The sequence below is a fragment of the Pipistrellus kuhlii genome, unplaced genomic scaffold (genome assembly GCF_014108245.1).
Source record: "Pipistrellus kuhlii isolate mPipKuh1 unplaced genomic scaffold, mPipKuh1.p scaffold_m20_p_11, whole genome shotgun sequence".
In the NCBI taxonomy this organism is placed as follows: Eukaryota; Metazoa; Chordata; class Mammalia; order Chiroptera; family Vespertilionidae; genus Pipistrellus; species Pipistrellus kuhlii.
Genome location: NW_023425416.1, coordinates 19,794,827 through 19,809,722, shown reverse-complemented (window position 1 = coordinate 19,809,722; position 14,896 = coordinate 19,794,827). Strand labels below are relative to the sequence as shown.

The 14,896-nt window shown below is 53.6% G+C and overlaps 1 protein-coding gene and 1 long non-coding RNA gene across 2 annotated transcripts; both read left to right on the top strand.

The window, feature by feature from the left end:
- Positions 1–4,232: 4,232 nt before the first annotated feature.
- On the top strand, positions 4,233–5,325 carry LOC118715216. The gene is made up of 2 exons (XR_004986814.2): positions 4,233–4,783; positions 5,008–5,325. It is a non-coding gene; the product is annotated as an uncharacterized LOC118715216 (long non-coding RNA).
- A 2,372-nt stretch (positions 5,326–7,697) lies between these two features.
- PRRT3 (proline rich transmembrane protein 3) lies at positions 7,698–14,494 on the top strand. Its single transcript, XM_036431074.2, has 4 exons — positions 7,698–7,744; positions 10,062–11,136; positions 11,604–11,759; positions 12,341–14,494. Exons 2-4 carry the CDS (start codon positions 10,119–10,121, stop codon positions 14,119–14,121), a joined length of 2,955 nt encoding a protein of 984 aa, XP_036286967.1. The 5' UTR covers positions 7,698–7,744; positions 10,062–10,118; the 3' UTR covers positions 14,122–14,494.
- The last annotated feature ends 402 nt before the right edge of the window (positions 14,495–14,896 follow it).

The window sequence follows — 14,896 nt, the reverse complement described above, 5'->3', positions numbered from 1 at the left end:
GGGGGCTCTATGCAGGTGTTCTGGTCTACCCGCCAGACTTATATAGCACGTTCCCAGGCACACCACAAAAAGATCTAAAACATGACATCAATAACATAAAACATGCAGGGGAGTGGGAGGAGAAGGACAAAACAAATACATGGAGGAAAAACAACCAATGGATCAAACAAGAAATCAGAAACTATCTTGAAGCAAATGAAAGACAACCTACTTAATGAGAGAAGATATTTGCAAATTACACATACTGTATATGTATTATAATAGAAAATTATACTAATAAAAGGGTAATATGCTAATTAGATCGGACATCTTTCGGACGACCATCCGGACATCCTTCCTGACAAAACCAAGCTGGGAAAAGCCGCCCGCCCCTCAGTTCCAGGCAGGTGCCAGCACCTGCGCCTGCGGCCCAGGAGAGGGAGAAAAGCTGCCCACCCACAGTCCCCTGTGGCTGTGGCCGGCCTGGGCAAAGCCAGCCCGGGTCCCAGGTACCTGCAGCCGGCCAGAGGAGGGAATCCTGGGTCCTGGAGGTAGGGCCAAGGCAGAGGCGGTTAGGGGTGATCAGGTTGGCAGGGGAACAGGGGTAATCAGGCAGGTAGTGAGAGGCGGTTAGGGGTGATCAGGCAGGCAGATGGGTTAGGGGCATTCAGGCAGGCAGAGGCAGTTAGGGGTGATCAGGCAGGCAGAGGTGGTTAGAGGCGATCAGGCAGGCAAAGGGATTAGGGGCATTCAGGCAGGCAGGCAGGCAGGCAGGCAGGCAGGCGAGCGGTTAGGAGCTAGCGGTCCCAGATTGTGAGAAGCAGTCAGACATCCCCTGAAGGGTCCCAGATTGGAGAGGGTGCAGGCTGGGCTGAGGGACCCCCCACTATGCATGAATTTTGTGCACCAGACCTCTACCTCTAGTATATAATAATAGAATATCATTATATATGATAATATAGTATAGATTATATACAGTAAAACATTTTTATTTATTTCAGAAAAGAAGGGAGAGATAGAAACATCAATGATGAGAGAAAATCATTGATTGGCTGCCTCCTACACACCCCACACTAGGGACCAAGACTGCAACCTGGCATGTGCCTGAACTGGGAAGCAAACTGTGACCTGCTGGTTCATAGGTCAATGCTCACCCACTGAGCCATGCTGGCCAAGCTATGCTAATATATAAAAAGCCACCACGACCAAAACGACCAAACAGCAGGCTGTGTGGGGTGACCAGGACCACGGGGGGGGGGGGGGGGGCAATTGGGGGTGACCAGGCTGGTGTGTGTGGGGGCAGTTGGGGGTGACCAGGCTGGTGTGTGTGGGGGCAGTTGGGGGTGACCAGGCTGGTGTGTGTGGGGGCAGTTGGGGGTGACCAGGCTGGTGTGTGTGGGGGCAGTTGGGGGTGACCAGGCTGGTGTGTGTGGGGGCAGTTGGGGGTGACCAGGCTGGTGTGTGTGGGGGCAGTTGGGGGTGACCAGGCTGGTGTGTGTGGGGGCAGTTGGGGGTGACCAGGCTGGTGTGTGTGGGGGCAGTTGGGGGTGACCAGGCTGGTGTGTGTGGGGGCAGTTGGGGGTGACCAGGCTGGTGTGTGTGGGGGCAGTTGGGGACAACCAGGCCAGCAGGGGGCAGTTGGGGGTTACCAGGCTTAGCAGGGGGGCAGTAAGGGGCAACGAGGCCAGTGGGAAGGAGGCAGTTAGGGGCAATCAGGCCAGCAGGCAGAGGAGGTTAGGAGTGATCAGGCTGGCAGAAAGGGCATTTAGGGTGGATTAGGCAGGTAGGCAGGTGAGCAGTTAGGAGCCAGTGGTCCCAGATTATGAGAGGGATGTCCGATCAGGCCTAAACCAGCAGTCAGACATCCCCTGAGGGGTCCCAGATTGGAGAGGGTGCAGGCTGGGCTGAGGGGAGCATCCCTACTGTGCACAAATTTTGTGCACTGGGCCTCTAGTGATATATATTTATATATATAATAATAATGGAATATTATTCCACAATAAAAAAAAAAGAACGAAATCTTGCCATTTGTGACCATATGGATAGATCTACAGGATATTATTCTAAGTTAAATAAGTCAGGCAGAGAAAGACAAATGCAGTATGTTTTCACTTAAATGTCAAACAAAAATAACCCACCAAAACAAATGAATAAACAAAACAAAATAGAAATAAACCAATAAAGAACAAGCTGATGGCTGGGACCGGTTTGGCTCAGTGGATAGAGCGTCGGCCTGTGGACTGAAAGGTCCTGGGTTCGATTCCGGGCAAGGGCATATACCTTGGTTGCAGGCACATCCCCAGTAGGGGGTGTGCAGGAGGCAGCTGATCGATGATTCTCTCTCATTGATGTTTCGAACTCTCTATCCCTCTCTCTTCTTCTCTGTAAAAAATCAATAAAATATATTAAAAAAAAAAAAAAAAAAAAAAGAACAAGCTGATGGTTGCCAAAGGGGTGGGAGGATGAGAATAAAAAATAATTACACAAATTAAAAAAGAACAAAAAAACAAGTAATACTTACCCCAGGAAAAATAGACCATATATCAAAGGAATTATATTGTAATTACACTACACTTCTTGAACACTAATCCAATATTTGTTTAGTCAGCTTGAGTAATTGTTTTGCAGTTCTAGTATTGTAAATGCAGAATAATCATGTAAACAAGAGGTGCAGGAAAATGTAGAAAGTAATATAAGCTTAATCTTCATATTCCTTACTAAGCAGTCAATAGATAAATTTAAAACTGGGGAGGGGGGGATCCACTTAACATCAGCAGTCTAAATCTGATGCTTGCAAAATAGATATAAAACTAGAAGAAATCATCAGAAATACCAGAAGGAACTGAAAGGAATTGAAGTGAGAGGGAATGGAATAGAGAACAGCTAATTTTAAAGTGTATAACAAATGATAAATTAACAAAAAAATATTTTAAAAATTTTAGGTTCATTTAGCTGGTGTCTAAGGTGGCTAAAATCTGAGAAAAAAACAAAAACAAAGATGAGTTCAGACTCCAGGAACCGTTGAGGCTTAATGAGGCCAGGTTAGGGAGAGACCGTGAGTCCCCACGCCTCGGAGTTCAGGATTGAGGGCGTGGCACAGAGAAGGTTATCCAGGCTGCCCTGTCGCCTCCCTGTGCTGCCTTTTGTTTCTTTGTTTACACCAGAGTGACCAGCCAGAAGCAAAATGTCAGCCAACTCTCCTAGGCATTGTCTGAGCGGGAGACTTCACCACTGCCAGCCTCTCACCTTTGCCTCTCCCTCTCTTTGGGAGCTTCCAGGTACTTTTGGGAGGGAGCTCCCGACAACTCTCAGCACTGTTTAAGCCCCTTCCACAGCGTTCCAAGCTGGAGGCCTGTTTTCATAGGTTCAAACTCCAAACACAGCAGGGACCCCCGGGAGGCCTCGGGCTGTCACCTCCCCTTCTCCTCCTGAGGCTCTTCCTGAGGGGCAGAAGGATGCCATGACCTCTAAAGGCACTGGCCCTAAAGTCAGACGTACAGCCCAGCCTCTTATTTGCTGTGTGACCCTGAACAAATTACTTAACCTCTCTGAGTTTCACCTTGCTAGCTGTAAAAAGAAGAGCATAATAATATATAGGGTTGTTGTGATCACTTAAAAAGAATAATGCATGGCTGAAACAGGTTTGGCTCAGTGGTAGAGCGTCGGCCTGCAGACTGAAGGGTCCCAGGTTCGATCCCGGTCAAGGCATGTACCTTGGTTGCAGCCACATCCCCAGTAGGGGGTGTGCAAGAGGCAGCTGATGGATGATTCTCTCTCATCGATGTTTCTAGCTCTCTATCCCTCTCTGTAAAAAATCAATAAAAATATATTTTTTTTTAAAAAAAGAAGAAGAATGCATGTAAGGTGGGTAGCATAGCTCCCGGCTGGCTGAGTGCTTGGTAAATGAAGCTATTGGCCATCCCCCATATACTCAAAGTCACCTTCTAGCCATCCCCTGCCCCAGAGTCTCCAGAATGACCCCTGGGAGCTCCTTTGGGAGACAGGGTACTCCTCACCTGTACCTGGCACTCCACGCTAACGTTTACCTCCGCCCCAGCCAGCCTTCTCTTTCCATAAGATCAGCTTTCATCTTGTGTTCTGGCCAAAGGGGTTATAATCTCTCTTGCTTCTGTCTGGAACCTTAAAAGCCCTACCAATTGATGGTTGGGGGGGAGGGGGGGGACGGACAAACAAACAAACAATGGGATTGGGGTTCCTGGTTCCAGAGAGGGAGCCAGGGAGCAGCTGGAAGATGCTGCCTGAGGGGGGCGGGGCATTGTTAGGACAGGGAGACTGCAGGAGCGGGAATGGGGTGAAGTGAGGAAGAGAACCTGTTGAGGGGATCTTGACATCCCAAAGGAGGCTCAACAGAGAGTTCACAGGAGGCAGGGAGAGAAGGATCTATGCCCCTCAGCTTCTGTAACTGCCCCCAGAACTGTCCTCTCACCACGGCTGCCCACACAGGGAAAAGACATGGTTCCCCCAAAGGAAATTAGGATCTTGGAAGAAAAATAGATCTTGGGAAAGGCCCTAAAATGCTAATTACCTATTATATACAGAACGGGGATCCAGATAACTTCCCACAAGATCAGAACAGCTGGTTAGATTCAAACAAGATAAAACAAACATTAAAAAAAAATGTTGACCCTACATTGAGGGTCAAGAATCCAACTGCACACAAAGCGATGTGGAAAACCTACCAGATCAATAATTGGAGAGTGATGTGGCTGCCAGAAACATTAATTCCGTGTGAGGACATATTGATGGAGGAGTAGAATCTAGGAAAGGAAAGATGAAAGTTCAGGTTTAGCCAAAACCGGTTTGGCTCAGTGGATAGAGCGTTGGCCTGCGGATTGGAGGGTCTCAGGTTCGATTCTGGTCAAGGGCATGTACCCTGGTTGCAGGCACATCCTTGGTGGGGGTGGGGGTGTGCAGGAGGCAGCTGATTGATGTTTCTAGCTCTCTATCCCTCTCCCTTCCTCTCTGTAAAAAAATCAATAAAATATATTTTAAAAAAAGAAAGTTCAGCTTTATTCCCAACTGAGTTCAATTCCAAGAGTAGTAATCCTTTACAGGGGACATTGTTGACCTATTAAGAAGCAAAAAGAGAAGAGATGTCACAAGGAAGTCAGTAAAGGAACTGGTCAGATGACATGGTAAATGGAAAAAGCCGGAGCCCTCTCCAGAGACAGAAAAGCTGGATTCCAACTCCACGCTTTATCAGTTATTAAAGATTGATCGTTCTTCACGTCACACGCCACGTCAGACACCAGGGAGCCCTGAGCTGCTTTTCTGTAAGAGCCAAGGGCAGGAAACACTGGGAGGGAGAGCTCAGCTCCACCTTAGGGGAAATGTCTTTCTTTTGTGTGTGTGTGTGACATTTGTCATTCTTTCCTCTGGTCACAAAAGAAATACATGGTTGAATAGAATATTGGTAAACAGAAAAGCAAAATGAGGTAAACATCACATCTCAACTCCTACTTAACTTTCTAATATTTAAGGATAAGATATATCAACAAACAGATATGAACAAAAATCGTCAAATAATTATCTGATGTAATTCAGAGTACCAGCTTGTAAAGATGTATGTATTTGTACGTAAGGATGTTTATTAATATTGTTTCCAGTAGGGAAAAACTTATAAACCACTATCAGTAGAAGCATACGGGGAGTGTCTGAGTAAATGATCGTGCATACACTTCATGCAATACTGTGCGGCTTGTTGAAAGAAAAGGGTGGAACTAATAGGTATTACCTTCAAAATGTTCCCACATAGTATTATATATTGTTTGAGGCAAACAACATTATAGGATAATATGCATAGTATGATCCCATTTTTGTAAACAAATGCATGTACATTTTTTTAATGTTTTATTGACTTTTAGAGAGAGAGGAAGGGAGAGGAAAAGAGAAACATCAGTGTGAGTGAACACTGATGGGCTGCCTCCTGCATGGATCCAGCCTGCAACCTGGCCATGTGCCCTGACCAGAAGTCACACTAGCAACCTTTTGATGCACGGGACCATGCCCAAGTAACTGAGCCACACCAGCTGGGGCCACAGATATGTTCTTGTAAGCAAAGGAGAGGGTACGATGTTAACTGTGGGTGCATCCTAGGAGGGCACAGCTGGAGAAGCCAATGCTAAGACAGTTAACATGTTCTTGGAACATCTCTGTGTTGCTTGAATTGGGACAATCAGGATATATTATTTCTAAAATTAAAATGACCGAAATTTAAATAATTAAGCAACAATCTACCCTGGAAATTTCTCCATGCCATTAAAGATACTATATCATGGTCTGACCGGTTTGGCTCAGTGGATAGAGCATAGGCCTAAGGACTGAAGGGTCCCAGGTTCTATTCCGGTCAAGGGCATGTACCTGTGTTGTGGGCTCATCCCTAGTAGGGGCCGTGCAGAAGGCAGCTGATCGATGTTTCTAACTCTATCCCTCTCCCTTCCTCTCTTAAAAAATCAATATATATTTTTTTTAAAAAATAAAGATACCAAATCACATCTAATGACCACATATATCCCTTGTGTGGGTTTCTCTAATGTATTGAACCTAATGTTGGATATTTAGTATATCGGGAGCTGTCTAAAGAGGACAATTTTTGTCAGAATTGAAAATGTGCAGACCCATAGATCTAACCATGCCTCAGGTAGGGAATCACCTGACAGGGACACTCATACATGTGTATAAAGATATCTCTGCAAGATTGGGTCCCTGCCTCATTATTCTTGCTAGCAAAAGGCTAGAAACAACCTATCTGTCCAACTTCAGGGACTATATAAATAAAAGTTACAGGCTGGCCAAATACTGCAATTCTCAAGAGCCGATATATCAATATAAGAAATGAGATGGATCTGTAGACATTTACATATACATTGGACAAGATCTGAAGGATACACATCCAGCTGTAGGCAGGCTTTACCCATCCCTATGTTGTATCCCTATAAGGATGTAAGTGGAGCATAAAGGAAGTGAGCCCTCCGTTCCCTGAGGAATGCAGAGATCCACTGCCTCATTCCGAGCGGCACCATGGAAGGAATGTCCACATCCCTCAGAGGTGGCTGAGGTCCCCTCTCAGCCCTGAGACTCTCAGAGGAACAGGGAGGAGAGCAATCCGCGCCTAGGGGGAAAGGGTTAAGAGCGAGGCCGGTCTGTGGGCGGGCTCAGCCATCGGCAGCGCCAGGCTCTGTTAACCAAGCCTGAGCATCTCGGAGGAGGAGGATGCGGCGCTGGGACGCGCGCAAGGTGAACGCGGGGGCTGCCGGCGGCACGACGCCCAGGTGAGGAGCTGGCGGGGGAAGGGGGCGATGGGGGGGCCCAGGCCGGGAGTACGGCCTGCAGCCCCGGCCTTGGCAGGGAGCAGAAAGGCCTGCACCAGAGCCCACCCCGCACCCAGGACACTGCGGGAAGGCGCGGAGCCAGGGGACAGGAGGAGGAGGACGAGAGGTAACCTGAGATGGGCCAGCTCCCAGGCTGCTGCCCTGCACTGCCCTCTCCCTAGACCCCGAGACAAGGAGATCCCTCTCCCCTCCCCCCGCACCCTCCCACCCCCCATAAAAACACATTTCTCCAGCAGCTGGAACCTAGTGCTGGGCAGCCCCCCCTCTTTGTCCGCAGATGCCCACATCTCTCGGATCGGGGGTGGTGAGCAGATGGCAGATGCTTACTGAAGAAGGCCCCGCTCAGCCGTCTCCTCCTCTGCAAGGGATCTGCGGCGCGTGTCACAATGCCTAGGATGACTGTGTGACCTTGGGTGAGTTGCTCCACCTCTCTGAACCTCAGTTTCCTCCCCTGTGAAATGGGCATACCCACCCACACTGCTTGTGCTGGGAGGGAGGCTTGGATGAGATCAAGGACATTCAGCGACGCTTAGCCCAGGAGCCTAACTGGGTGAGAGCTCCACACAGGAGTCCCGGGAATCGAACCAGCAACCTTTATGAGGAAGTGCCTGTGTTGGGGGCCTTGCAGTCAGCCCCCCTCAGCTCACCCGCACTCCTGACACTAGAACTGATGCTTCTCTGTGGGTCCCCAGCACCGGGGCTGGGAGAGAGCAGAGCATGGAGCTTGGTGAATGTCTGAGAAATGAGCCAACAGGGATGTAGGGCAGAGTCTAAATGCACTTCGGGGGGTGGGTTTCGGGGGTCTTTGAGCTCCCCTGAAATTGTCCACAGCTTTTGGCGAGCCTGGGCATTTTCTTGGGGAGAAAGCCTGGAATTCCCATGGGCTTCTCGGGGTGTCTGTAGGCCACCCAGGGCTAGGAGGCAGGGAGGTTTGACACACTGCGACCCAGCTCTCCGCCCCTCTCTGGCTGTGGGTCCTTCCCGCCTCCCGGGCTCAGCTGGAGACTCTGGGGAGTGGAAACTTCAGGGAATATATCGCTGGGGCAGGTCATAGGCTGGGGAGGGGGGGGGGGGGGGGGGGGGCGCTGGAGACAAGAAATGGAAGATCAGATGCAGCCTCAGGAAGCCTGAGGCCAGCGTGGGAGACAAGAGGTTACTATGGGATGTGCCCAGGGTGATGGGAAGGGGCGGAGGGGGGTGTCACGGAAAGAAATGACTCTGCCGAAACAAGCCACGGTCACATCTCACCTGGCCTTCTCCGCTGGCCTCTCTCCCTCTTTTAACACATTGGTTAGATGGTGAAACTCCCATGCTTCACCTCTCCGCTGGCTTCCTATGAAACATAAGAAAACCCAGGTGCCTTGCCATGGCTCACCGGTCCCCTGGGGATCGAGCTGGGTCGTTCTGATTCCACCTCCCTCTGCCACTGTCTCCACTTGTTGATCTCCAGCCACACCTAGGTCCCCCAAGTGCCTCCTTATTTCTTTTTTCTTTTTAAAAAAAATATGTTTTATTGATTTTTTTACAGAGAAGAAGAGAGAGGGATAGAAAGTTAGAAACATCGATGAGAGAGAATCATCAACCAGCTGCCTCTTGCACACCCCCCAACCAAGGTACATGCCCTTGACCGGAATCGAACCTGGGACCTTTCAGTCCACAGACCGACGCTCTATCCACTGAGCCAAACCAGTTTCAGCAATTTCTTTAACTCACCCAGCTCATTCCTGTGTCAGGGCCTTTGCACTTTCTGTTCCCTCTGCCGAATGCTTTTCCCTGCAAATCTTCAAATGGCGGCTCCTTCTCATGCAGCATTTCGCTTAAATGTCACCTCAGAGAGGCGTTCCTGGCGCCCCCTGGGTAAAGTGTGTCTCCCCCCCCCCCTCCCCCCATCTGCCTATCTCTCAGTCCTGTTTTCTTTTCTCCATAGCTCACCTTATGTAGCATCATTCATTGTCTGGCCCGTCCTTAGAGGGCCAGCTCCCTGAGGGTGGGAATCTCGCCAATCCTGTTCGCTGCTTATCCACAGAGCCTGGTACACAGCACCTGCTCCGGTTATTTGTTGAAATGGTTAAGAAAGCCTTCTAGACAAAGGGGGGAAAAGCAAAAGACCGCTGGTACTTATGCTCCTACCAGGCCATTATGTGTTTCGTTCTGTAAGCCTTAGGAGAGTCCTTTAGAGTTAGGTCCTCTTTCTATACCCGTTTTACTGAAGCTCGAATGCAAAACGGTAAAGTAAAAACTCACCCAGGAACTGGCAACACTGGGGTTCAGACCCAGCTCCCTCCTCAAAAGCAGGGTGTATTCCTCTCCACCTCTCTGGTATCTGAGCTGGGACTTCACGAATAGGATTCAGCAAGGAAAGGAGACGGGAGGGGGCATTCTGGGCAGCGGGAATGACAGGAGGAAAGGCATGGAGCAACAGGCAGTCCTGCAGGCGGGAAAGGGCAGGTGAGCAGCCTGGTAAGGCCTGGGGAGGCCCAGAAAGGGTCTTCATTCTCTTCGGAGGGTCATGGGGAACCCCTGAAGCTTTTGAGTCAGGGCAGTGGCATGACCAGAGATGCAGTTTTAAAGGGTCACGCTGGGCACCACAGAGAGATTGGCCAGGAAGTGGGGGAAGGGGTGGGGGTACCTGCTTCCTGTCGCTCTCCATCCTTTTCCAGCAGCCCCCTTGGGGCAGCCCCCTCTAGCACACACATGTCACTCCCCTATTTTATTTTTATTTTTTTTTAGGCTTATCCAGTGAGGACTGGAAGTTGAGGGTTCCAGGCCCAGGCATCTGAGTGGACCATGGCCTCCGGCCCAGGGGGCCATGGGCATGGCCTCCTGGGGCTATTGCTGCTGCTGTCTCTGGGGGCTGGCCCTGCCCTGGGCGGGGGCCTTCCCAGGCCACAGGAGGACTGGGAACCACACCTGATCCCCGGAGCCCACCCCAGGGGCCCCGCTGGCACTGAGCCCGCAGCCTCTCTCCGGCAGAAGTCCAGAGACGAGAGCCCCCGGAACTCCAGTGTTCCCCGGGTCCCTGCGGAGGAGGCGCCTCCGAGGATCGAAGACTCTCCCCTCGGCCCAGCCCTGCACGGACCGCAAGCAGCCCAGGGGGCTCCGGGAGAGGGACTCCCAGTAACCGATGACTTCCAGGTGGCTCAGGGGCCAAATTCTCAGGGCTGGACAGGACCTCCTCCTGACTCACAGGAGCCTCTGGAGCCAGATGCACCAGCACCCCATCCAGTGGGGTCCCCCCATCTCACTTTCACCCCAGTAACTCCCAGCCTCCAGCTCAGGACAGCCATAGTGCCTCCCTTCCCAGGGGAGCCTGGAGGCCAAGTGAGACAGCGGCCACTTAGCGATGAGGGTCTGGTTGCTGAAGCCAAGTCCAGGGTCTCAGAGACACCCCCCTCAGCCCACCAGGGTCCTCCCCCGACTCTTGCACCTGACTCAGGCACTCTCAGCAGACCAGTGCTGGAAGAACAGGATGGGGGTGAGGAAGGCTTCCAAGAGGCAGCTCAAGGCCCCATCTTAACCCAGCAGGATCCAGCAGCCTCTGTGATTGGCTTGGTACCCCCAGTTGAGATGGCATCCACTCAGGAGCCTAGGTTCCAGCCAGACCTGGCATTGACCAGAAGCCTTCCTCCTGCCAAAGAGCTGCCAGCTGAGCCCCCTGAAAAGGCTAACGGTGGGGAGATCGGGGCAGTCAGTTTTCCAAGTCCCTCACCGAAGGAGGCTGACTTCCCTGATGTTCAGGGCTCCCCAGGACCCCAACCTTCAGGTCCTCCAGCCTCAGAGACTCCTCCTGAGCAGCCCAAGCCAGGTAAGTACCAAAGTGAGGGTGCCATGCAGGGCTGGGGGCATTGGGGGGTCAGTGTTCCATGGCAGCTGGATGACCCCGTTTCTGTGTGCCCTCTGGCCCCGTTGGGGTCCCATTTTCCTTTCTTTTTCTTTCTTTCTTTTTTTTTAATACTATTATATATTTTATTGATTTTGTACAGAGCGGAAGGGAGAGGGATAGAGAGTTAGAAACATTGATGAGAGAGAGTCATCAATCCGCTGCCTCCTGCACACCCCCAACTGGGGATATGCCCGCAACCAAGGTACATGCCCTTGACCGGAATCGAACCCGGGACCCTTCAGTCCCCAAGCCGACGCTCTATCCATTGAGCCAAAGCGGTTTCGGCCCATTTTCCTTTCTGAGGGTGACTGTACCTCCCTCCTGGGGGATCAGACTTTGGGGACTGCTGGGGGGGTCAGGCAGAGTGATGACTGCCTTTGTCATTTCAGAGATAGCAGCAATGAACGGCGCGGACCCCATCTCTCCCCAGAGGGTGAGAGGAGCAATGGGGGCCCCAGGCACTCCCAAGTCCCTCATCCCTGGCCCCTCGGACCCGGGCCCACCTACAAACCAAACAGAGAGTCCCGTGAGGGTCCTGAAGCCAGGTGAGGGCATGGCTGGGGGGCTGGGGAGAGGGGCACTCTGTTTAATTAAGAATTGTGTGAGGTCCAGAGGGGAGAGCGGGGAGTCAGTGAGGACAAACAGGTGGTAAAGGAATTGGCTAGGACCTCCTTCAAACAACCTGGGGTAATAAACTAATGCTCACTGGGTACTCTGGGAGAAGCCCTTTGACCTTTTGAGGCTAGAATGTTCTTAAATGTAACAGGGATGTATCTTTAGGGGTAATCCTCCAACTCTGGCAAATCACTCAAGGAGCTTTTTAAAAATATTCCCACTGAATTCTGATTCATTTGGTCTCCAGGTGATTCTAATATTAAGTCCATATTAAGAACTGCTGGTATATTGTTAATAAAAATGGTAGCTCACATCCATTTCACACTCATTGAGTGCACTACGCTAAACATTCAATCCTCACCACAGTCCAGAGGGACAAGTGTTGTTACCATCCCCATTTCACAGATGTGCTTGGGAAGGTGAAATAACTTTGCCCAATCACAGTAGGGAATGATGTAAAAATCAAAAACATTTTTACCAAAGGGCTATTATAACAATGTTATTATTGCAGACGAAGCCGAGGAGTGGCCCGGGCGCCCCCAAAGCCACCCCCCAGCACCCCCGGTCCAGGCCCCCTCGACGTCCCGCCGGGGCCTCGTTCGGGTCACCACGCAGCGCGCCCTGGGACAGCCGCTGCCTCCGGAGCCCTCCGCCAGCTCCGCGGCCCCCGCCCCAGCCGCCTCCAGCCCGCCGGCCAACGCCACCGCACCCCCCCTGCGCTGGGGCCCCCTCCGGCGGGTGCTGAGCTTCTCCTGGGAGCTGCACGTCTATGGGGTGGGGGTGCTCTTCCTGCTGCCGGCGCTGCTGGCCACGGCCTCTCTGGCAGCCGCCGCTACGGGGCCCTGGCTGGCGCTGGCGGCGGCCGTGCTGGTGCTGCTGGCATCGGGGCTGCGGGCTGCCTACATGCTCGCCGACCCCTACGGCTCGCAGGCGCGGCTGGGCGTGCGCGCCGGCCTGGTGCTCTACAACCTCCCGTTCCCCTTGCTCCTGGCCGCGCTGGCGGCCCTGACGCTGCTGGGCCTGGGCGCGGGGCTGCCCCGGCGGCTGCAGAGCCCGCTCCTGCTGGGAGCAACGGCGCTGGCTCACGGCGCGGGGCTGCTCGCTACCGACCTGCTGTCGTCCACGCCGACGCTCAACCTGGTGGCGCAGGGCTTCTCGTGCGCCTGGGGCGCGGCCGTGGCCCTGGGCGCGCTCTGCCTGTGCCGCCGCCGCCTGCTGGACGGGCCCCCGCGCGGCGGCCGGGACGCCAGCCCGGGGCCGCGGCTGCTGGCCGTGGCGGGCTCCCTGGGGCTGCTGGCTAGCGGGTTGCAGCTGGCAGCTGCCCTCTGGCTGTACCCGGGCCCGGGCCGCGTGGGCCGCTTCTCCTGGGCCTGGTGGGGCGTCCACTTCTGGCTGCGCCTGCTGGAGCTCACCTGGGCCCTCGTCTTGGCGCTGGCGGCCGCGGTGGCGGCGCGGCCCCGGCCGCCCACGGAGCACGCGTGCTGGGCCAAGCTGCTGCGCCTGGCGTGCCCCGCACCCCCCGGCAAAAGCGAGGTGCCCGAACGACCCAACAACTGCTACGCGGGGCCCAGCGGCATTGGCGTGGGCGCAGGCAGCCTGGCCATCAACAAGAGCCTCATCCGCAACTCTGCGGCGGCGGAGGGGGCGCCGCCCGCCACCCCCAGTTCAGGGGCCTGGGGCTCGGCTGCGTCGCTGGGCCGCGGCCCCCAGGGCGGCCAGGCGCTCTCCCGGAGCAGCGTGGGGCCGGCTCCGTCGATGAGCGAGCTGGACCTGCGGCCGCCGTCCCCCATCAACCTGAGCCGCAGCATCGACGCCGCGCTCTTCAGGGAGCACCTGGTGCGAGACAGCGTGTTCCGACGCTGCGGCCTGCGCGGCCTCGCCTCCCCGCCGCCAGGGGGCGCGCTGCGGCCGCGCCGGGGCAGCCACCCGGACACCGAGCTGGACGGCGGCGCGGGCTCCCTGCTCCGCGGCCGCTGCCGGTCGCTCAGCGACGTGCGCGTCCGCGGCCCTGTCCCACCGCACGTCCTGGATGAGCCGGATCGGGCGGCTTCTGGCAGCTCCGTGGACAGCTTCTCCCGGGGCTCGCTCAAGATCAGCTGGAACCCGTGGCGCCACGGGCTGTCGTCGGTGGACAGTCTGCCCCTCGATGAGCTGCCCAGCACGGTGCAACTACTGCCTGCCCCGGCCCCTGCAACTGCTCCCTGCCGGCCCCTACGGCCCCGGAGTGAGGCCCAGCCTTGCGGCAAGCCAGGGGACTCTCGCAGCGCCTCCAGTGACACCATTGAGCTCTGAGCCCACCCCACACTGCTGCAGGACCAGCCTTCGGTGACCATATGGCATGGCTGACTGGGACAGTGGAGCCCTTAAAAAAAAAACTGGCATCCTGGGGCCTGAACCTGATTGTGGCCCTGGAAGCAGCCAGGAGTGACTCCAACCCCCACCCGCGTTTTTTGTTTTTTAAATATCTATTTTTTTCCAGCAGGTATTTTGCACAGAGGCTGTGATTTATGCGGGATACAGGGTGGACATGCATGGATTTAGGTATGGGGAATGGGGTCCAGGTGCCCCAAACTCCCCTCCAGACTCCCCGTTGTGGAAGGATGAGGCTCGCTTGTCTAGATTGAATGTCCTCTTTGTGCCAAAGAAATAAACCCTTAGGACTTGGCTCCTGCCTTCCTCTGGCTATGCCAGTGTCCTGTTCGGAGAAGAGATAGGGGCCCCACCCTCCAGCAATTCCATGTCCAGTCTGTGGGGCAGAGGGACTTCCAAAGGAGAGGGCTCTTGGACCCTTCCCAGCTTTAGAAATAAGGCTATCAACATTTTATGGAACTTCTATTTGTTGTACACTGTCTTCGGCTCTTTACATTCACCACCTTATTTAATTCTCATAATAAGCCTGAGTGGGAAGCATTATCAAGCCCATTTTATAAATGAGAAGAGTAAGGTTCAGAGACAAAAGTCATTTTGTTCAGGGTCCTTTGGCCCAAATAATAGCTGATGTTGAACCCCAAAATTTCCATCCCTGAGGCTGGGTCCTCCACCCCTTCTCCTAACACCCTTCAGGGCC

What these genes read in the sequence shown, in the direction of transcription:
- PRRT3 (XM_036431074.2), top strand. Translation starts at nt 10,119, where the DNA reads ATGGCCTCCGGCCCAGGGGGCCATGGGCATGGCCTCCTGGGGCTATTG. An exon ending in TCCTGAGCAGCCCAAGCCAG is followed by an intron (nt 11,137 to 11,603) that starts GTAAGTACCAAA and finishes TTGTCATTTCAG; the next exon opens with AGATAGCAGCAATGAACGGC. An exon ending in CGTGAGGGTCCTGAAGCCAG is followed by an intron (nt 11,760 to 12,340) that starts GTGAGGGCATGG and finishes TTATTATTGCAG; the next exon opens with ACGAAGCCGAGGAGTGGCCC.